Here is a 24,428-nt window from a genome sequence, read left to right as displayed (position 1 = left end):
TTTTTTCGAGTATTTGTCGAATGGTAAATATTTGGTCGATAGTTAATCGATTTCATCTAAATCCGCACTGATAATCTCCAATAATTTCATCTGCGTATGGGGTCAATCTTGTTAATAGAATGTTTGAAAGTATTTTATAGGATGTTGACAGGAGAGAGATGGCTCGATAATTGTTACAGTATTACAGTTGCCTTTCTTGTAGATTGGAACAATGATTGATTTATTTCACTCTTGTGGTAATTCTTCCTTGTTGTAGAAAATGAGAATGAGTTTGTGTATCTTGTTCCACAATTTTTCGTCTCCAGCTAAAATTAACTCAGCCGGAATTTCGTTTACACCCGGAGATTTGTGTTTCTATAATTTCTTTATAGCGATTTCTTCTTTTATTCGTTTGGGTTCTGGAATATACGGTTCTGTGGTATGTATCTCCCTTTCTCCACGCACTTTACTTTTTGGCTGCGTGTTAAGCAAATCTTCGAAGAAATCTTTCCATCTATTTAAAATGCTATCTGTTTCAGCGAGAACTGTTCCATCAGCTTTCTTTAATATAAGCACGAGCTTGATAGCCTTTTTAAAATAATTTGATCCCTTTATACATGTCCCGAATGTTTTAATTCTTACTATTATCTTCAAGTTCCTAAATTTTAGCTTTCAAAAAATCACGTTTCTTTGTTCTAAAAGTTTTGAAAGTGTCCCGCCTGATGTCTACGAAATTTTATGTAGACGTAATAAGCGTTTTGTAGATAACGTAATTTTGCCTGTTTTCCCTTCTCTGCTAGTTCGAACCATAATTTGTTCCTACGTGTTTCCTCTTGTCACAATTTTTCTTTTGAGAGAGGATGCTTCGTAAGCAAAATAAAATAAAATAAAATAAAATAACTGCTGGAATATTTTTCACCATAATCTTAAGGTTACATCTGTTAACTAAAGGGTATATGACATGCGTCAGATTTCTGTAACGATTCCTGTAATGTTATTGAGATTATCATCATTTTGCTCAAAGAATACTGTTGCGTCATACATAATTGATGTTATTTCTTGATAGTTTTGGCGAAGTCATTATTTATATTATTATAAAACAATTTTAACGTGGATCTTTGTGCGAAAAACTAACAAATTTTTTCGGGGGAGCTCGAGCCCAATAGCCTCCTAAATACGCCACTAAAGCCAATTCTGTTTCCCTGATCCTTCACAGCATTGTTTTTCAACTTCATAAACATTTTGAACATCGCTTATATATATATATATATATATATATATATATATATATATATATATATATATATATATATATATATATATATATATATATAAAATATGGGAACGGTCTTACCCGTCCCCCCAATGTTGAAGACAGATTTGCGCCAATGTGCATATGTGTGCGTGTATGGCACCTTTAGATATGGGACACTAACGCCATCTCGAGCGCAAAAGACTCAGCACATTTTAGGCTACCTGATATTACATATACTTGTTCAATATTACTGAGTATTATCTTTATATGTGCAGTATATTGTAAAACTTGTAAATGTTAATGAGCTTCTAAAGTTTAATGACAAGAAATATGTGACTCTGAGATGTTAATTAAATTGCTATTAAATTATGTGTTTTCGTTTCGTTTCAGACATATGATGATCGTCAGGTGATGGTGACTGTATGTGTCTGCGTCTGGGGAACTCGTCTTTCGGGATATCTGCTTTATCGAATAATAAAAATAGGAAGGGATCAACGCTTTGAAGATAAAAAGAAAAATATCATTCGCTTTGCAGTTTTCTGGACTTTTCAGGTAACAGATAATATTACATATTCTTCTTAATTGAACATAATCTTAAGTGAATTAATGGATATTTGAATTAGTATTTATCAAACGATTAGCGATAAATATTAATTCAAATATTTATTTCATTAACCCGATGAATTAAGAAACCGAAAAATATTATAAAGAAACAAACACCCGGTACTAGATTCTAGATTCTATAATATTCTTGTCCCAATCAATCAGGGTTTGTCAACCCCCATGGCCGACTCTACATATTTTGATGTCCTAAGCAAGAAATATTTCGGGGCCCTATGACTCTCCCCTCACATTTTCACCCGATCATCCCACTGTTACCATTTGTTTAAGCATGAAATAAGACTTAAGTCCAACGTCTTTTGATAGGTATCATCAATAACTATGGTACCGATAATAAATCAATAAATCAATTATTTTTTTAATACTGAAAACATTTTTTATTTCTGTGACATTTGAAATAAAATTTTAATAATAATAAGGTAGCTCATAAGTCTTGCAATACTGTGGTACACAACATACCTGTATTTACTACAATGCAATGAAAGCAGGTTAATGTTCAAAGTGTAGTCCCTCGTGTTAGACTCAGCAGCCATCTTCCTGCCAGTTCCTTTATTCCACGTTGATATTACGTCTTGTTTTTAGAGGCAAAGAAGTCAATCGCTGCTGTTTCTACCTCCTGCTGGTTAGTAAAGCATCGTGATTTTAGAACTGCGCCATGGACCGAAACAAGTACTAACCTGAAGGGGCAAGGTCAGAGTTATATGTCGGGTGTGGCGTCAGTTCGATGCCATCAAGTTCCTTGGCCCAAGTGTGATTTGAGTTAGTTTGGCGTTATCCTGTTTCAGCAGGATACGCTTTCGGTCCACAAATGCAGGATATTGTTGACGTAATACAGCATACATCCGATCAAACTATTCAGAATAAAGGAGAACACAGTGGTTCAGTAGCAGAGCCTTACTTCTGGTGCTTCGGTCACTGGCCAAGTAAATTTGTGGTGAACAACATCGTGTCTATGGGTTTTCTCGGGTTATTCCTGTTTTCTTCCACACCCTCTTCCATTAATTTTTCATTATTATTGACTTGCCTTAACCATCGTCTCCTTTAGCGTAAAGTGTATAATCGTGAACCTTAAACTGGAACATTTTATTTTATTTTATTCGGCATAAAGGTTGGCATTGATGGTACGACCGTTAGAAATGAATTCGAAGTGAATTACCGCCTCGTAGTTCCACCACACACAAGGTAGGATTTTATGCTCCAAACAGCCTTAATTAGCGACCGGTTCTGAAAGTTGGTCAACCACCGTTTTTGTACATTCGGATTTCGAAAACATGCCTTCATTTTGTCACACGGAGATTAACTGAACAAGGCTGGTGACGGCAGTATCATGGTCTGGAGAATGATCTTATGGAACTAGCTTCCTCTCATGAGAAGATAACCTGAACCGATTTGGACCTATTCATACTTGCTGACACTGTTCACTTTGTGTTTCATGTCTTCCATAATAGCGATGGAATATTCGAACACGGTAACGTGATCTGTCATACTGGTGTAATCATCAAAGTCTGGTTGGAAGAACACGATAAAAAGTTTGAAATTTTCTCTGACTTCCAAAATCACTAAACATTATCCTCATTGAAAATGTTTCGAATCACCTCGATAGACGTATATGGCGAGTGGGCACTCCAATACCTATCGTTCAACAGCTCCTAAATTCTCTGTAATCTGCCTAGCTTTACATTTCAACGTTCCAGAGCTTCAGCGTTCCCGCAGCATCTGGCTGCTATTTTTGTTAGGAATGGGAGTTCTTCCGGATATTGGGACGTAGTGCTAATGTGATTCTACTGTATAATAAATAATGAAGAATTTTAAGATGAAAATAAGTCAATTTGATAAATGGGTTTATTTTGAAAACCCAAAGTTGAAGCGAAACGCTTAAACTTTTAGGGAGTTCTCCATATTCGCAATGAAAGGAATTTTTTATACGCTTCCTAGAAGGCATATGACACAAACGGAATGCTTGGTATAAATAGTTGGATATGCTTGGGTAAAGTTTCGCTCCACTGACTTCTATGGGGAAAGTGATATTTAGGTGATTACTTCTTTATCATACCTACTACTTTAGATTTTTTTTTTAAATAGTAAACCTGGCTATAGCTGACCGACCATTCATAATTTGGTTAAAATTAATCGAATCGTTCAGAAAAGACATTTCCAACTCGCGAATATGAGACTAGGTCTGGCTTTTAGAATCAGAGGCAGGAGAAAGAGAACAGACTGAGCAAAAAAAAAAAAAAAAGAGAGAGAGAGAGAGAGGGAGAGAGAGAGAGTTAACGAGTAATGGAATAAAACAAAGTTGGCAGTGTTCAATTCATAAAGCTTAACAAGTAATGCATCTACAAAACCATCGACCTAGCCTTAATTGCCTGTCAGCACTATCTTTTATCAACAATTGGTTTGTTGCTTTCTCCTAGCTCTGTGTAAGGGTTTTGCAAATCGAGCAACGATATGTGACGTCATAGAGCATCCAGATGGAAATATCTGGTAATTATAGGTGATGAAATCTGACGTCTTATACATAACGATTAAATTCTTATATCCAAGCACTGTTGCAGGGCATCTTAGTAAGGCTAAGTACATTTTAAATAGCTGACGAGCGTGTTTTGGGGTGAAGACACTCAGTCGAAACGGTCTATAAGTTTTTTCAGGGCAGCCATGCTAACTGGTGTTTTTCCTCATTCATACTACGCAAATGCCAGGATGGTACCCCCATATAAACGTCCCAGGTCACTTCCATGGGTAGTGTGATCGCCGATGGACGTCATCCCTCGTACGTAATAGACTAAAATGGTCATAGATGCCAAAAGCCCAGAAATGTAAGTCTTAATTCCAAGCCCGCTTTTGATCTTCTTTCATTTTCAATCTTTAATTAAATCTTAATCGTGAAAGCCAAGACGATTATCATTGAGCGAATACTGTACATTAATATGTTCCGTTGCTTTGGGTAACAAAGGGCAGAACCGCTACAAGTGTTTTCCTAAAGCTAGAGTTTGGAATTTATAACAGCCAGAAGCCATCAAAATTATATAAATACATCATTTGAAAAAGGGAAAAGGATCAGTGGATAAGTCTTTTGGAAACAGTCGTTTCGGACGAACCTTTGTCTTTCGATCATCCAGCAAAACTACAGTTCACCTGTTCGCGTTTACTACGTTTCTTATGATCGAAGTCAGAGATGCGAGTTTCGTCTTTACTCGGGCTGTAAACACACGACTGCCAAATTGACTAGTGCTGTTAAAATTTGCATTATTCACTATTTGAGTATTCGAATAATGGATTCTTCGAATATTCGTTATTCGAATAATTATTCGAAAAGCTATTCGAATAATGAATAATTATTCGAAGTTATTGGGATAACGAATATTGTATACCAAAGTAAATAAAAATAACACAAAACATTACTGATTATAGACGTTTACCTTAGTAATATTTTTGGAGCTCTTCGTTGTTGATGAAGAGTCCTATTTCCAGAATCGCTTTGTGAAAAAAATGACAGGTCATCTAAACATAATTTTTGACTATTATAAATAAAGAATACAGGGGGAAAAGGAGGCAAGTCAGTTCTTTATAATTTTACACAAAAATTGCCCTGTTTTCCACTGACTTACCTACTTCTTCCCTTGTAGGCGACATCTTTAGCATTACATTTCTTAGTGACTAATCTTCTTCTTACTGTGGGATTAAGTCCATGCAAACTACACCTTTCAGGCTACATTATTCTGCTGTTAACTCATTTTCTACCATTTCTTGACACCAGCTTTTTCCCCTGTGGTCTTCAATTTCTGTTGATATTCCATCGTCTGACCATTAAGCTTTCATTACACTAATTACTTATTCGACATTGCATTACTGACTAGTATACCGATAATATATGCATTGCAACTCTCGAAAGACGCACTCCATAATTTGCAATTATCATTATATTTTCTATAAAGGGTTGATATAATATACGGTACCTCAAAACAGAAAACTACACAGTTTCCATCGAAATTGAGTTTGTTTCATCTTCTAATTGTGTTTGGTGCGATAACAGGTGCAACAATGAAAATAGCGAAATCTAACCTTTTGTTATAATAAAATTACAATCCTTGTAAATAAGTAAGAACAAATAAGTAAAACATATGTTATAAGTAGTTTGTAACATTAATAGGGTGAACAATTATTATAACAAGCTATGTAAAAACATTATAGCAAACTAACACATATAGGACCAAGCTTCACCGCGTACTTGATCGGTATCGTAATGACATTCAATTACATATGTTCAAATCATGATCGCAATGGAGAGTACTTTTTTTGTTTAGACAAAGCCTTTTAACTTAAAAAAAATATTAATGTAACTAAATCATATTATCAAACTTACATTCTGCCCTCTTTCTTTTTTTTTTTTTTATCGCCACGCCTTATCCCTCCAACAGTCATCTTCAACACAACAGACTAGTCAACTAATTTACTTTTGCCTAGTTGGTGTTTATAATCAACTATTAAAAATTATATATAATTTATACATAAATTGTCTATATCTAGTTTATTTAATTGTGTTGTTTAAATCTTGTTTATTTAATATTATGTTCTATATGTAGTTTATTTAATTAATCTATATGTTGTTTAAAACACAAAATTTTTTTTAGTGTGCCTCTTGACTCTTCTAATTTTTCTTCGTAGACAAGTAAAAGTATCCAATTTTGGTGACAGATCACATTCTGGTCACTAGCCAGGATTCCTTGAGAGTTTTGAGAGAGAGAGAGAGAGAGAGAGAGAGAGAGAGAGAATAGCAATCCACTATTTTGTATGGTTTTGCAACAAAACATTACTTTCCTGTTAGGTTACTTAATGTTTATTTTATTATATGATTGAATCATAAATCTTACAATACTTACATAACCCAAACTGACAGCGCGCATACGCTGTGATCGATCTAAGTACAAGGTCAAAATGGCCAAAGGGATAGTGCGGTAAGTGGAATATTTAACCCCGAGGCCATCACTCCGTCAATATCTTCACGCAGTTGTTAGTGGCAGTGTCGATGAGTGCTCAACAGCGTCTGATACGTGAAATGTTACTGTATGATTTCGAACTCGAACTTAACGATCTAGCAACAACCCAAAACATTTGCCATGCGAATGGGAAAGATGCAGTGAACCACATCACAGCAACTCGTTGTTATATATATATATATATATATATATATATATATATATATAACCCTGTGCAGGTGCCCCAGGATAACAAATAATGAGGTCATACGATACGTCATTGAGGAAAATCTATCACAAGCACATGACCAACTCAGCATGTTTCGGTTCATTATATTGCGTCATCTGTACGAACGAGGGAAAAAAAAAAACATCAGGAGTTGTCCCATTATACCACATAAGTTGACCCCAGCTCAGTCTCAGAAGAGAGTGGATCTGCGCCAACGACTGCTGCGAAATCTACGTGATGTTCGTTTCCTGACGCATGTTCCGCTTCAACTTGGGTTTTCAAAATAAACCCATTTATCAAATTGATTTATTTTCATCTTAAAATTCTTCATTATTTATTATACAGTCGAATCACATTAGAACTATGTACCCAATATCCAGAACAACTCCCATTCGTACTAAAGATAGCAGTCAGATGCTGCGGGAGCGATAGAATGAAGCTCTGAAACGTTGAAATGTGAAGCTAAGCAGGTTACAGAGAATTTAGGAGCTGTTGGACGATGTATATTGGAGCGCCCACTCGCCATACATGTCTATCGAGGTGATTCGAAACATTATCAATGAGGATAACGTCTAGCGACTTTGAAAGTTAGCGAAATATTTCGAACGTGTTCTTCCAACCAGACTTTGATGATTACACCAGCATGACAGATCACATTACCGTGTTTGAATATCCAATCGCTATTATGGAAGACAGGAAACAAAGTGAACAGTGTCAGCAAGTATGAATAGATCCAAATCGGTTCAAATTGTCTTCTCATGAGAGTAAGCTAGTTCCATGAGATCATTCTCCAGACCATGATACTGCCGCCTGTGTTTCGTTAATATCCGTGCTATGGCGTTCATAACATGACGTTTCGCGCCTGGTATATCACTATCCTTCCAGTCAGTGAAAGAAAAAACAGAACTCATCGGAGAAGGTAAACTTTTACCATTAAGAGAAATTCTAATTTCGGTACTATAAAATAACCAAGGAAGTTCTGTCGCTGTTTGTGGAGGTCTGTGTTCAATTGGCCCTCACACCGTGAGTTGAATGCGAATGAAAATAAGGCGAAAGTACGTTGTTGGTGAGGGTATATCCAATATACTACCTGGTTGTGGCAGTTCAGCTACACCGTGAACGTGCATAAGGACAGTGTGAAGATGGGATCTTCACAGAGCGTCATAAGGGCGTGTATGCTGTACGAGTTCAAACTGGAGTCAAATGCCGCTGCAGCGGTATGCCAGGTCTATGGTGAGAGTATCGTGACTACGCGGACAGTGCAGAAATGGTTTTTAACAAGTTTAAGGATGGCGACGTTTAAGATGCACCACGTGCCGGTACATCAACATATGTACAAAATGAAGATTTTCTGGTAGTAATTGAGGCGAAAAGTGGCCAGACATGTGAGGAACTGGGATTACAATTCAGTGTGAGTGGAGAAACCATTCGGCAGCACCTCTACCAACTTGGGAAGCACTACAAATTGAGTCAATGGGTCCCACAAGATTTGACTCCTGGCCAGAAGGCAACGCAAATAGACACCTGCGTTTTTTTTTTTGTTTTTTTTTTTTTTTGCTGTCTCGTCTAAGGAAGGAGCCATTTCTGGACAGAGCGTTGACATGTGATGAAAAGTTGGACCTCTACTAAGTTCCACGGCGCCGTCATCATTGGTTAGCATCACATAAACCGGTTCTAAAAGAGCCGAAACCAGCACTGTACCAGAAGAAGGTCCTCCTGTTGGTTTGGTTGACTGCTCGCAGCATCATGCATTGACAATGTTTACAAGCTGGTCAGAACATCAATGAAACTGTGTATTGTCAGCAGTTGAGCCGTGTTCAAGAAAATTTCAAAGCACTGGAGCTAGCACTTCTGAATCGCAAAGGGGTTCTCTTGTTACAGGACAACGTTAAGCCCCATGTGACTAGGGTGACCCGGGACACCATTTTTACGCCTTGGATGGGAAATACTATTGCATCCGCCATACTCACCGGATATTGCACCGTCCGATTATCACCTTTTCCATTCCTTGGACAATCACCTTAGAGGACACCAGTTCCAGTCCCTAGTAGAGGTAGAAATTCACTTGATACCTTCTTCACTTTACGGCCCACTAAGTTCTACCGCGATGGAAACCATGGCCTTCCAGAACGATGGCAGAAGGTCGACGATACTGATGGGAACTATTTTTGATCTTCCAGGTACGTCTTAGATAACATATCGATGTTCGAAGGTGGTGGGTGAAAAAGCAACAGACTTTCTCGGTTACCTTTATATTTTGCAAATTCCATGCGCTTTGGCCAACGAAATCTCGTACTATCGGTCAGTCTTCATTGGATGTGAAGTTTAATACCTGGTTTATTTGCGTGGTAACGAAATCAAATTAACCAACGGCCGGTCCACACTAACTTTCGAAAGCGACGTTGACCTTTAGCACCAATGACTCGTGGTATTCTGGTTTGATCTCTTATCCGTAGCTTTGTTCTATTTGTTCACTCATGATACACTATCACTGTCACTATACGGAACATTTTATAAATTTAATTGTTTCAGAAATGATCATAACATCGATAGGCAATAATAAAGTCATTTTCAAAATTGTATAATCATGTCATTTCTCCATTATAATTTGTAGTGAACTGTTTGAGAAGCAACCTCCATCCGAATAGAGTTTGACCTTGACACTATACCTATGACTAATAGCTTTCGATGTAAGAAATTGATGGAGATTTTTATGATGTGACTCCAATCCGCAAATGTTAACGAATATGTTTGGTTTACTATAGGTGGCATGAGGTTACCCGTATGATTACATCTATTGACAGCTATCTAGTTGATATCATAGCCAATTGACTGCTTCCGTTTTTAAGGTCGTAGACATAAGTTATTGTTGCGTATGAGCGACACAGATTTCTTATGAACTGATTATTTGCAAGAGAGAATTTAATGCTTTCGGGGGAAGTTTTGTTAACTCTTTCACGCATACGTATGACAATATGTTCTTCAGAATTCCACTGGTCGTTGATAAACGGTACTTTCCCGTCCTCGCAAACTTCTAGATTCCTTGTATCTCTTAATGATAAGACACATAAACCTTTCAGTATTACCTAGGATCTGTATAATATTACCTATTCTGTCGGTTTCTTCCTAACCTTATGTATCCAGAAAAGTTCTCTCTTTAATTTCACTTCATTGCAATAATATCATATTTTCTAACCTTCTTGACATTGAAGCATTTTTATTTCGAAGCCAGCATGTAATGGACAAATAGTCGAGAACGTTATTTCGCAGGATTGAGAGTGTTTCTGACAGAAATTATGGCTAAATTAGGAAAATATAATATAATAGTTGGTGAACAGTCAAGTCACAAAGTGATAAATATTGCAGATACTGTTACCACCTTGTCTCAAAACATTTTCTAACTATTTTTTTTAAAATATTTCCCAAGTTTTGACATCTTTCTTTCTTTTCCCATTAATTTGAAAATTATACAAAAACTAACAAACCACTAAGACTTCTTAACCCCTTGCGTACTAGTGACATCCATCTGTCCCTTATTAGGGGTCATATTAATCCTGGAGACGATGAAATTTGTTAGCAGCTGCAAGGTAAGACTTGGTTCTACTATTTCTTCTTAGATGACAACATCTTACTGACAAACAAAAAACGTGTTGTCTCAATACATGGTAGGCCTAAGGGAGCATTGAATTACAACACACATGTGTTTGTTTGTTTTGACGATAAACAATTAGCTACTTCGAGACATATTTCAAGATCGGAAAAGGAAAAAAAGTCTTTGATCTCCGATCAGTGTTGTCAACCTGAAGCAGCATAAAATCCCTTCAGCATATCAGCATTTCCCTTTTCCCATCCAAATGTTCCACAATACAAATAATTGTTTTTATCGAGTAATGTGAATGCTCTCCTCCCGCGCACACAATAACTATGCCCTATATAACGGTCTAGACAGTCTTTTGATAGTAAATTAAACTTGTATTACAACACGCACATAGGAAAATGACACCTTGAATGCAAGGGGTTAATAATGTGATGCTCCTGCTGATGTTATTAAATAATGAAATACCTAATACTTAATCATTTTCTATTTGTTTCAGGCTGTATGGGTATTTGTGGTGAGCTTGCCTGTGATGTTCATTAACTCTCCTCGAAACGCAATCCGTAAGCCTGCAAATCCAATGACAGTAGCGTCTACACAACCTACGCTACCTCCCTCAGCATACTCGAAGCCTTCAGCACCGCCCACCATGACACCCTATGACTACGTAGGAATATGCCTCTTTGGCGTTGGGCTCGTCGCAGAAACCTACGCAGATCTGCAAAAGTTCTCATTCCGTCTAGATCCAGCCAATAAAGGAAAATGGTGTGACGATGGTTAGTATACTAATGCAATTAACAGAAAAGTAATAAATATACAAGAACCGTTCGGAAAGTAACCTCCGATTGGTTAAAAAAGAAACACCAAAGAAAATAAGAAAATTTATTGTATATATCTGAAAACTACTTCTTTGCTCTATTTATCAACCGTTTCCATAAACATTCAAGCACTTATCATATCTCTGCACTAGCTTAGAAATTCCATCAGCATAAAAATCTCCTGTCTGTGCCTTGACCCAGCCTATGACCTCATCTTTCAGCTTCTCATCATCATCAAAGCACTGAGATCCAAGCCACTTCTTCATGGCTTGTAAAACGTCGATTTTCACGAACTTTTCCATCCATTTTCTGAACGAGTTTATCAGTGACCACTCATAGCCTGCCACTCCTCTATTCGTCATGAATGTTTGTTCGTCCATTTTTAAATGAACAAACCCATTCACTAACAATTGCATCACTTTATACTTGGTTCATACACAGCACAAAGTTTCCGATGAATAGCTGCTGCTGAATATTGTTTTGCCGTAAGAAAACGTGTAACAGCTCGCACTTGGCAGAGTTTTCTATTGCAGTACACATTTTGAGACGCTACAAAAGTGGAACTAGTGATCAGACAACCATCACTCTAATGGCGCGTTTACACTTAGTCGATTTGCGTTCGATTCAGTTGAATTGACGTCACTTTCAACTTAATCGACCGTGTAAACGGGACTTCAACTTAATAGCTTGTTGATCGAAGGCGACTAATCGACTGGCAACTGAATTAAAAGACGTTCTATTTTCTGTGGTTGAAATAATTGAACACATCCATCAATCTGATTCGGCCTAGTTGCTTCGATTTAGTGGCAAATGCAGCGAGTCGATTTAGTCGTGCGACTAAATCGACTAAGTGTAAACGCCCCATAAAACGGCTGGATGCAGACTAATCCACCGCGCACATTCGTGCAAAGATGATAACGCTACCCCTACTATTTTACGCACAGTGACCAATCGGAGGTTACTTTCCGAACGCGCCTTGTAAAAGACAGATTATTTTAAAACCATTTACAACGTATTAATGCTAAAGCTTTGATGTCTTCATTAATAGATAGTAAGGTAATAAAATTAAACTTTACTATTATTACTATTACATATTTCTCCGGAAAATTTTCCGCAGTGATGTTCGCAATACTTGTCATGAACTCCACGAAACAATGTCATTTGCAGAGAAAGGGTTCCATGGAGTGAAACTCGTCTCTCGAAGTTCTAAGGCAACATTTCTCAAGCTGTGACCCGCGGACCTCAAGTGGTCCTCTTAGATCGAAGATTAATTCAAAATAGACGTAAAAATGAAACTGAAATGAATTTCGTACCGCACACAATAGTTGAAAATCTCAAAGTTTGGAAATTACACAGGAAAGCGTCTTTCACTTTCTCTTCCAAGACCAGCATTCTATGAGATTAAATACTCGATGTACTCTATAACATATTCTTGATAGCTTTCAATTATTAAACGAAATTCATATGCATTTTATTCTATTAATACTAGTATAAAGTTTTAATAAAACTAACTGATCAAATTACCAAATATATATATTAATAATACTTCTGTAATAGTTTTGGCTATGTAACTTCACCTTTAATCGGACACATTTTGAAAGATCAATATTTCCAAAGCTATAATGATTAAGATAAATATAAAGTTAAGGAAATTCTAATTAATACCAAAAAATTTAAGTATACTCGTATACTCATTTTTTTTTTACAAAATAAAGGCACATTTTTTTTAAAAAAAGGGACGATATCTTTTTTAAACAACAAGAAAATGATAGGAGAAGAAATTTATTGTGATTGATATACAAATACATATCTTGGCTGTTATTCGACATAGTGACCATGCACCTCCAGAGATTTCTGGTAGCGTGCCACAAGCTTCCTTATACTCTCTGTGTAACCCCCCCTCTCTTCATTGCAGTCAATCCAGAGCTGATGTCTCGAGCACTTCACTGTCGTTAAAACTCTTCGATATAATCTATTTTTCAGATGAAAAGAAGAAAGAAATCGCTGGTGGCAAGGTCGGGGCTGTAAGGGGGATAATTGAATAGTTCCCATCGAAATCTTTGAATTCTCAACAGTGCAAACAGCTGTGCGTGTGGTCGGGCGTCATTATAGAGCAGAAGAATTACATAGAATAATATTCCTTTCCGACGATTTTGCACGTCGCAGGATATCCAGTGTTTGACAATACACATCTGCTGTTATTGTTCGTCCTAGTTCTAAGAATTGCGCAAGAATTTCTTTGGGTCTGAAAACACGGTTGCCATGATTTTGTGAACTGATTATGTTTGTTTGGATTTTTTGCTTTAGAAAAACCAAAGTGCCACCATTGCATTGACTGCTGTTTCGACTCCCCCAGTGCCCTATGATATCCAGGTTTCATCCCCATTACCATGTGATAAAAAAGGTCATCCCCACCCTCCCCCCAACGGGCCAAACAAAAAATCAAGTACAGCTATCATTCTTAGCTTTTTTCAGCGTTTGTCAGTATTTTTGATACCCATCTCGCACAGTTTGTGATGACCCAGTTTGTCAGTCACAATTCGATGCGCTGTTTTCGCAGACACTTCTGGAAGCTCTTTGGCGAGTTTAGTTATTGTGGCCATCTGCTTTAGCCTAACCGGCATAAACGTGGGACGTAAAACTCAGAGATTTCATTTCATTTTAGTTATTGTGAACCAGCAATTTGATCGCAATTTCTCGTTAACCCATTTCACCAGATCGTCTGTCTGAGCCCAAGTCCTCCCACTACGCTCATTGTCATGAACATTTGAACGCCCTTACCGAAACTTTCTGCAACATTGTCTGATTTTTAACTTCACTCATTACTGTTCGTCTGTAAATGGCACACGATTTTCGATGGATGTCAACTGCATTTTGTCCTATAGCATTCAGAAATCATATGACAGATCTCACTTCACATTTGATGGGATTTTGTATTACGCAGCCACTTCACCTTACTGCTACTCCCACGAACACAACTCCACTCGGACAATTCTATCTCTGTCCCTGTGCATGCTTAACTTCACCAGTGCAGATCAATGAAGTGTTTCGAATGTCCTGGTAAATCCCTTGCCCTTTCCCAACCAACATTCGTAAATATCGTTTCTATCATGATAAAGGTGTTTCCTTTCACATTCTTAAGCATTGCACGTCTAATATGAGAAATCGATTCTTCACTATCACTTGGTAAAAAGTGCAACTTTGGCGTGAACAGGATTTGAACCTATGTTGGACAGCTTGATTAATCGTAACTCCATTACGTTACCGCTACACTATCATGCCACCTGAAACCCAACTATTACTTACTTTAGCCTTGATCATTGGAACGATCAAGCTTCTTCCTGTAAGGTTATTTACATCTAAGTGCACAACGAAATTCATTTATTTGACGACCTAGAGAGAAATGAGTGCCCGCTAATAAAGGAAACCAAATTCAATCCAGGAATACAGAAATAAAAACATATTATGCAGTAATTTCGCCGTGCAAATTCAGAAGTACGCGAATAATAATAATAATAATAATAATAATAATAATAATAATAATAATAATAATTATTATTATTATTATTATTATTATTATTATTATTACTAGCATCAATTGGCCGCTTTGCTGGGCTAAATTGATAAAAAATAATAATATGCTCCGTTATTCAGTCACTTTTTACTATTACTAAAGCGCTCTTTGATATCGTTCATTTTCGATGAATTTTATATATCCCCTCCCACTCTCATGTTGCGGAGCACGGCATCTTCAGTGTCAGTTCATCTCAGTGACCCGGAAAACTACGAATTCGACAATGATATTGGTTATTTTGTTCATTTTTATAAGTCTCACCCTCCTCCATGTTGCGGGACTCAATTTGGAATTAAACGGCATCAGATGTGTGTCTGTTCACCTCAGCGACTCCCAAAATTATAGATTCGATACTAATATCGGTCATTTTTCGTTCTCTTTTAAATGTTGATATGAGGAAAACCATCCTTTAGTCACACCATCAAAATGATATGAGGAAAACCATCTCGGGTTTGAACTTCATCTAGGTTGAAAATTTTATCGAGATTGGTACGGTGGTTCAAGACTTATTAAATTTTATTTATGTTTATATATATATATATATATATATATATATATCCCTTTCTCTAAGTTCTAGCGTCAAAGTGAAATAATAACAACCGAAGGCCCGAAAACCATATAAGGCCCGAACCTCATCTATGTTAAAAATTTGATCGAGATAGGTCGCGTGGTTCAAGAGTTATTAAGATTAATTTTTTTAATATATTTTTCCCCTCCCTTCCACTCTCCTAAGTTTTACCGTCAAAATGATTTGATGGAAACCACTCCAGGCTCGAACTTCATCCATGTTGAAAATTTGATGCAGATCTGTCCGGTGGTTCAAGACTTATTAACTCATTAACATAGTCACTTTTATTTTTATTTACATTGATTTTTGTATATCTCCCCGTCCTCCCCCTTCCCTACATTCTACCATCAAAGTGAAATGATTAAAAGCATTCCATGCACAAACGTAATCTATGTTGAAAATTTCATCCAGATTGGTCGTTTGATTCAAGACTTGTTAAGTTTTCTTTATTTTTTATATTTTTCCATCCTCTCCCTCCCCTAAGTAACACCATCAAAACGGACAGATAAAAATAATCCCAGGTTCGAACGTTATCAATGTTGAATATTTGATCGAGATCAGTCGGGTGGTTCAAGAGACTATAAATCACAGTCACTTTCAATTTTATAATATAGGTTATTATTATTATTATTATTATTCGCGTACTTTTGAATTTGCACGGCGAAATTACTGCATAATATATTTTTATTTCTGTATTTCTCCGTGGATTGAATGTGGTTTCCTTTATTAGCGGGCACTCATTTCCCCCTAGGTCGTCAAATAAATGAATTTCGTTGTGCACTTAGATGTAAATAACCTTACAGGAAGAAGCTTGATCGTTCCAATGATCAAGGCTAAAGTAAGTAATATTTGGGTTCTAGTTTTAGGTGGCATGATAAGTGTAGCGGTAACGTAATGGAGTTACGGTTAATAAAGCTGTCCAGCATAGGTTCAAATCCTGTTTACGACAAAGTTGCACTTTTTACAATGTTATAGTGAAGAATCGATTTCTCATATTAGACGTGCAATGCTTAAGAATGTGAAAGGAAACACCTTTATCATGATAGAGACGATTTACGAATGTTGGTTGGGAGAGGGCAAGGGATTTACCAGGACATTCGACACACTTCATTGATCTGCAGTAAACACTTTTCGTGTTATCGTTCTCAGAAATATTACAGCATTTGTTGGACAAAGTTTGGGTAAAGCAATCGGGGGTGTAGTGGTTAAGTACCAGACTTCCAAGCGGAAAATCTCGGTTCGATTCCCCGTCAGGTAGTATAACATTTCGCATAAAATAATGGCTGCAGAGATTTATCTTCTGTTGGAGAACTTACGAAGCATCACTGACGAGAATTTGAATAAACAGTGTGTGCGCTCTTTATCATACACTGTAATGATAAGTATGTTTCATGTTTATATTCGTCTCTCTCTCTGTCTCTCTCTCTCTTTCTTTCTTTCTTTCTTTCTTGAGGTTTCCCTATCCTGTCGTTGCATCTTTCAGTTCTCCCCTCTCTCTCATGTACACACGCACTTCATGTGTGTGTGCATGTTCCAAAGTTAAAACGGAGCAAGAGACCGATAGACCTGGTCTGAAAAATGTAATTAACTGGCAACTTCAGCGTCAAGTTTTTCGTGCTCTGGGGATAACATCTCCAGTCCTGGTCATCTCTGAAAGAAATACTGTTTAAACGCAACGGAATAAGCAAAACATCTTTTTTATCATCTGGGTTACCGAGTCTCAGTCGAATTACCGGATCACTACGGCTTTGAATCCTCGACCGTAAGCTAACCAACATCATCCGACTGACACTATGATCCGTTTGAGCTTTAGCGTGTTCATTTTATCTGTGCAAATTACAACGTTACATTCGCAAGAGATGAAAGTGATGCTGGATGTTCAGAACATATAATACTTCGGAAAAGACTAGAAAATGGCAAGCTCTTTGGTTATTTGAAAATAAAATTTTATTTATACTAGTTCGACACAAATTTGTTTCCATGTTATAATTCAATGTGATTTATTCACATTGAAATTTGAAACATGCAAGGTCTGCTATATCTATATAAAACATCCAATTTTCCATTTGAACATTTGTAACTTTTCATTATGATACGGTTTGGACTTTTAATATGAGATATTTCTTATAAAAATTTAACTGTAAAATAGCACTCATTCAATTTTATCTTTCTTTCTTTCTTCCTTCCTTTTTCTTTTCGTTTTTTCTTTTTTTGTTCACTTTGCATTAGCAGTCTGGAATGGAAGATATGACCTACGTTACATACTGGGTTTATTAGAATGTAGTTTGCATCAGTACATCCAATGAACACTACCGAATCTACAACCGAAACACGCGGAAACAAAGTATTTGTGTTAAACTTTTGACATTATCTTAGATGTGTCTGTGAGATCTACAGTTCTACTTTAAAATTGAGTATGCTTTCCTTTATGAAAGTGACTTAATGAATGTTTCAAGCATCCTCTATATATTCGAACAGTCCTGAAAAAAATATAAAAACAAACGTTATTTCTATATTACTGTTGGATTTCTGGTAACGAAACTTTAGGTTCTTTTCTTACTAAGTTTAAAATTCCACATTTTTATCTGTTCTCCCTTTTCTTTTTCTTCTTCTCTCGCCTTCTCTCTCTCTCTGTGCCTCATTTCTGAACCTCTGTGTAATATATATCCATTGGTTTCAATTTTTGTGTGTGTTTCAGTTTCTCTCTAAATCAACTTATGAATCTTGTTTCGTCTCGGTTTTGTTATTTCAGTTTATCGATACTAATACATGTGTAGTTTGAAATTAGAATTGCATTCATGTTCTTAGCTAATTTTAGTATGGGAGAGAAGAAAGGAGAGAGAGGGGGTCTCTTTACCAGACACGATTATGGGAATAGAAGGTGTATATTGGGTGGCCTAGCTGCACGGCGTTAGCTGTCGTAATTTTTTTGATGCGGAGTGAACATGAGTAACGTAACATGAGCACTTAATTCTGTACATCATGTTCACCGACAAGGCTACTTTTACACGAGATGGCATAAATAGTAGCCACAATTGGCATTATTGGTGTGATACCAATCCGCATGACACCATTCCCACAAATTTTCAGCACAGATTCTCAGTTAATGTGTGGTGTCCCAGTGAATGATATACTCAATGGTCCAATCGTCCTAGACAATAACCTGAATGGACAGATTTTCCTTCAGTTTCTGGAAACGCTACCACCTGCGTTTGAGAACATACCACTAGACATTCGCCGAAATATGCCTTTTCATTAATGATACTACTAGTAATAAATTGGTGAAAAATTGGTACGTTGTGTTTTCCGTTGTTACTCATTTTCCCCAATTTGCTCGAAAACTAGGCGTTTCGTGATATATGTTCATATGAACGTTTTTCATGTACTAGCCACGTACAATCGCTTACCGCAGTATTTGCATTACCTCCTGTTACACCCTGCATAATAAAGAATTAATTATAAGTTGTGTAGCATTTTATTTTAATCATACACTGTTCTGTTTTCTTCTACATGAAACGTTTTTGCTATTTTCTAATCCATACTTTTTATATACAATAATACCACATTTTTTTACTGCGAAATATTATTTCAAGTTTCTTTTTAAATCTTTTAATGTTTTTTTTCAGTTTAATTTTAACTTGATCTCTTAATTGCGACAGAATTTCAGTCACCACGCTTGATTGTCGTGATGTAATTAACTTGGCATTTATCAAGAGAATGTCAATTCACTCGCAAATTTGGACTTGTAATTGATTCAGTTTATTGGTTTCATTTAACCTGCCTCAATAATTTGTTTTTTCCCCCAAGTCTTTCGATTTAACACAGAACGGATCTATCGGATTCATTCAATCAATCACGTGATTAATTGGCATTAGCTAATTCATTAGCCATTCAAGGTTATAATGTAAAGCAGCAAATGGAGAAAATGGAGTTTAGTTGAGTTGAGTTGATTTTACTTTAGCGTCCCGTTCAGCAGCGAGGCTATATGAGACGTGGACCTACTGATTAGCGTGGAATCCGAACCACATGAATGGAGAAAATGGAGTAAACGGAAAATATGCCTATATATAATAAACGGAACGTTATGTTGAAACTGCAGTTTGATTGAAATCAAAATGTTTATCATAGGAATATGTCAAAAAGAGGCAACGAACTGGTTTTTTTGAATAGTAATCAACTATACACACAGAGAAAAGAACGTACGAGGCGTACGTTAAAGCGTAAGTTACGTGCGTAAATCCTGTAGTTTTTAGACTTAACGTACAGCAAACGTATAACTGAAAACATATATTTTATAATACTTTCCATATAGATGTTCCATTTATACGTACTTTGCGTATGAAACAAAGAAATGTATATAGGCGATCAGAATCTCATATACAGATGACGTATATATCATATAGCTGATGTATGTAATATACGGAAGACTGTTAGATATCAGATATCCTGCAGCGGCATGACGTAACATCTAAGCGGAAAAAAGACAGTACATGCGTAGTATATGGATAACGTTTACTTCGTACAGATTTCCGTAGTAAATATATGGATTCCGTATAGGCTATTTATACAATATACAGCTGTCCGGATTGTTCTGAGTGTATTGCTAATTACAATCCTTTTAGAAAGCCTCTTTTCCATCACCTAAGTGGTCTTTCAGGTACTTTTTACAAGCAGTGGCTGCAGTGATTGATGATATACAGATCTACTTTTTTAAGAAAAAATATTTTGTTAGTGAGTCCACTTTAATAGTCTTTATACTTTTACATTTCAAGTGCAAACGTAGTCAAAGGTTAGTGGTTCGTTTGTGCTTACAAATCGGAGATCAAACTCCACTTTCAAAATGAAGTTTATGTATTTTCTTAGTATTTCTTTTTGCTTATTTCTGCCTTACAAACCAGTCTTTATATTTCCAATTTGAAGTCTGCAAAAGTGGTGGTGATACTTAACATTTTGAATTAAAAAGTTCAAAAATACTTTACTTGTGCTAGTTACTATTCACAGGCTAACATTTATTTCAATGTGCTTACTGACCTCCCTACTGGTCTAATGGCTAGTGCGATCTTCTTTGGTCCACGGGGTCCCGGGGCCAATTGCCGGTAGGAGTGCATTTAAAATCTGAACGAATTAAGGTGGTTCGAATTCTACCTTAAATTGTAGGTCCACATATCACATAGCTGAAAAGGGACGCTAAACTTCAAGCAACTAACGTTCATATTGCTATAGAAATTAATTTTGGAGATGAGAGGGAAAAGGAACCCACTAGGCCTAATTAAAGATCGTCATTCACTATAATGTTTTTTCATTACTGAGGTCTCTGAAGTAGGGGGAAGATCGTATGGTATCGGACAGCAGATGGTATCGGACAAAGGCAGTTTTCATTATTTCCCGCTTAAGGCGGCACCTTTCAAGCTTACAGTGAGTTGATCACAATGAGCTAGCTACGCCCACGCCATAGTGGATTTGTCCGATGCACGGTGTATTTCGTGAATCAAGGTTTTTGTGGTTTTGTGAGTGATCAGGTGCACAGAGATAGATTTGTGTGGCTGTAACTTATTACAAAGTAATGCTATTGATATATTATTGCTATCACAACATTTATTAGGATGTATATCTTATAATTCAAGCGCATAGTTGCATTCATTATGTTACAAGCCGGTAGATAGCCATTCATACGTTGCAAGTCGTTCGGCTGGTATCGGATAAAGTGGAGTCGGGTGGTATCGGACATTACACTGCAGGGTGCGAAATCCTGGGGGGGATGAGGGGGAATTCCCCCTCACTTACTGTTTTTTGGAAAATAATCCCCCTCACCGCAGAGTTACCGGGGGGGGGAAAGAATATGAAGGTATTTCTTGAAAATGTAACATTAGTTTCCCTACAAAATACTTTCAAAGGTACACGTATCCCATTAATACCAGTTCAACACACTTATCAATATATTTGCAAATATTTCAGTAGGAAAACTATAATAATAATTATCGAAGTGCAGTTAGCGTTAAGCAAAAGTAAAAATGCAGTGAATAATTAAACTGTACTTTGATCTGGCAGCTCTGAAAACAAAATAGAGATGAGATCTGAAGTAACTATTCTTTTTTGTCCTTCTACTACTAAGGTGGTCATACTTGAGTGCAGTGTTATTGGCTTCTTGAATGCAACAAAAATGAAACGTAGGAAGCGTGCTACGAATAATGTAATTACAAAATACTTCAACGTTAATTCCGTCAGACAATAAAGTTCTCAAACTAAATAGCAACAACTCGCATGTTACTAATAATGGACCACTATTCACGAACAAAAGTAGTGACGAATGCAATAGTGATGAAACGAGTGAAGCTGAAAAGAAGTGTTTTAGTGAAAATGTGATGGAAGCGTCTGAAATACATTTGTCAAAGAGTTCGTGTGATGGAAGCGATAAAACAATGTCAAGTAAAATGAACCAAAATGTAACATTGTTAGAAGAAAGTCAACCGCCCATGAAATGGAAAAGATTTCAGATTTCGTGGAAACAAGATAGATCATGGCTTGTTTTCGAAATGAAAGCAGAACAGGAGATGATGATGATGTGCAATGTTTGTAAACTGCATGCTTCTTTCGTGTGTAAAAACATTAAGATTAAAACTGCCAATAATGACTTGCTGTGATCATCGAAAGGTGTTCCTCAGAAAAATAAGAAGCAAAATTTGAATCCCGTATAGACATGAACTAAGTTCAGTTCATCGACTGTGCTTAGACGCAGAAGTTACTCGTCAGAAAAAGGCACTGGAAAAAAGCGCAGAAACAGCACGGGAAACATGTCTGAGAAAACAAGAACTGCAATTGGATGTAACGGTAAAAGTATTTCCTAATGTATATACTAGTTCAAAGCAAGGTTGGAGTTTTAGGGATCATCCAGAAATGAATAAATTACAACGTGCAAATGGTTTAAACATGGGAACTCACCTCAATACAGACAAAAAGCTGCTTTGATAACACGTTTAATTGCAGACCAGGTACACAAGAAACTGATAACATTTTTGAAATTTACTGATTGCTTCTCTATATCCGTTGATGGGTCTACAGATCGATTCTCTGGAAAACATTTTGATTCTGTATATTAGTACGTGGATGAGAGGAAAACTGCTCGATGCTGTTTTCATAAACTAGTACGCATCGAGAAAGCAGATGCAAAAGCAACCGAAATGAAGATCATTGAAGCTTTCGCAAAGGATGGCATTGATTCTGATACTATTAAAGAGAAGCTTGTGGGTCTTGGGTCAGATGGCGCATCGGTTTTCATAGCACGATGGAGTTGCTGCTCGCATTAGAAGAAATTTTGCTCCCCACTTCGTCAATATTGAATGCATGGATCATAGGCTTGATTTAGTAACAGAAAAAGTTTTTGAAGTCGTAAACGCAGTATACCACTTCGAAAATCTGCTTGACGAACTTTATAGTCTTCAGTAAGCCTTCTGCATTTGCTCACCTCGAAAACATTGCCAAAGTCATTGGCGAAGAAGGTGTTTTGAAAGTAAGAAACTGTTTCGAATTAGTTGGATTTCCAGTAAAAAAATGTGCTCTTAGCCGTATACAGAGACTATCTATCCATAATTGATTATTTGTCTTCTGCCGAAGTGAGAAAAGAGTTAAGTGAACAAACGGTGGCAAAATTTAAAGGTTTGTATCGTAAGCTAACTTCAAGACAAACCATACTTATGTTAGGATTGCTTTTAGACATTGCATATATATTTACTACCGTCAGTACAATGCAAAAAAAAAAAAAAATCTGTATTATATCGAGAAATAGAAACTCAGCTACATACTGCGTGCACAACTCTTACCGAAATGAAAGAAAATGATGACGTTTGTCTCACGAATTGCAAAGAGAAGTATCTGTGTTATTGAGTTGACAGTGACTCGACATCATTTCAATTCGAGTGAGTAAGATGTCAAATCTTACAAGGGATTTTAGATGAACTACGAAGATGATTTCCAGCATATGAACTGGGAGAAGATTTCCTGCTTCAAAGTATTTGATGAAATTTTAAGTTTAAAATAAAACTTAGCCCATTGAACGGCAATTCTGATGTCTATAAGGATGTTGAATTATTGGGTATAAATCCATCTATAGCTGTAATGTAATGGAGCTATTTGAAACCTGGTCTCAAACCTATTGATGATCTTCCCCTATTTAAACTGCTGTTACGGAGAACAAAATCAGTTGCACTGTCGACTGCAGAGTGTGAGCGTGGTTTCAGTGTTGCACATGACTTGAAAAGCTATGAAAGAAATCGACTAAGAATAGATACATTAGAAGCCTTAATGACAGTTAAATTGTGTGGACCACCCTTGAATTTGTGGAATGCATTAAGTGTGGTACAGTCTTGAGTTAAGGAGTTGCACCATATAGCGGACAGTAAATATACCACTATACGGAACAATGAAGATGAGTATGAACATAATTTGTTTCTATAAGGAGTACTAGCAGGTTATCGATAATCTCGTGTTTGTCAGGTTTAACGGATGGCTGTAATTTTTTTAAATACAGTTTCTCATTTCGGTACAGGGGCGTAAATAAGGGCCCCGCAGACCCGGCATTGCGGGGGCCTCAAGCCATAAGGGGGCCCCAAATCGTGAAGTGGAACGAAGAGAAGGGGCCCCACTCCACGCTGTCTGCGGGGAGGCCCCCAAGCCTTTAGTTACGCCACTGTTTTGGTATTGTTTTAACTGGTAACCTATCGAGCAGGAGCGTCATTTCAGATTTTGCTTGGGGGGCAAGACCCCTTGATTTAAGTAAAATTTTTCGTTTTTTACTGATTTACTACTATTCTTTTGAT

The 24,428-nt window shown here is 36.8% G+C and overlaps 1 protein-coding gene across 1 annotated transcript in view; it reads left to right on the top strand.

Moving 5' to 3' along the window:
• Positions 1–24,428, top strand: part of LOC145690485 (uncharacterized) — a 250,213-nt gene that overhangs the window by 191,812 nt on the left and 33,973 nt on the right. The window contains exons 4-5 of the mRNA XM_081765408.1: positions 1,625–1,786; positions 11,155–11,431. Of these exons, the coding sequence (XP_081621534.1) occupies positions 1,625–1,786; positions 11,155–11,431 (439 nt within the window). The remainder of the gene's footprint in view (positions 1–1,624; positions 1,787–11,154; positions 11,432–24,428) is intronic.

This window comes from Thermobia domestica, chromosome 7 (genome assembly GCF_964235325.1).
Source record: "Thermobia domestica chromosome 7, izTheDome1.hap1.1, whole genome shotgun sequence".
NCBI classification, from domain to species: domain Eukaryota; kingdom Metazoa; phylum Arthropoda; class Insecta; order Zygentoma; family Lepismatidae; genus Thermobia; species Thermobia domestica.
Note: the sequence above shows the minus strand (reverse complement) of the source record. Positions and strands in the feature narration are given on the sequence as shown.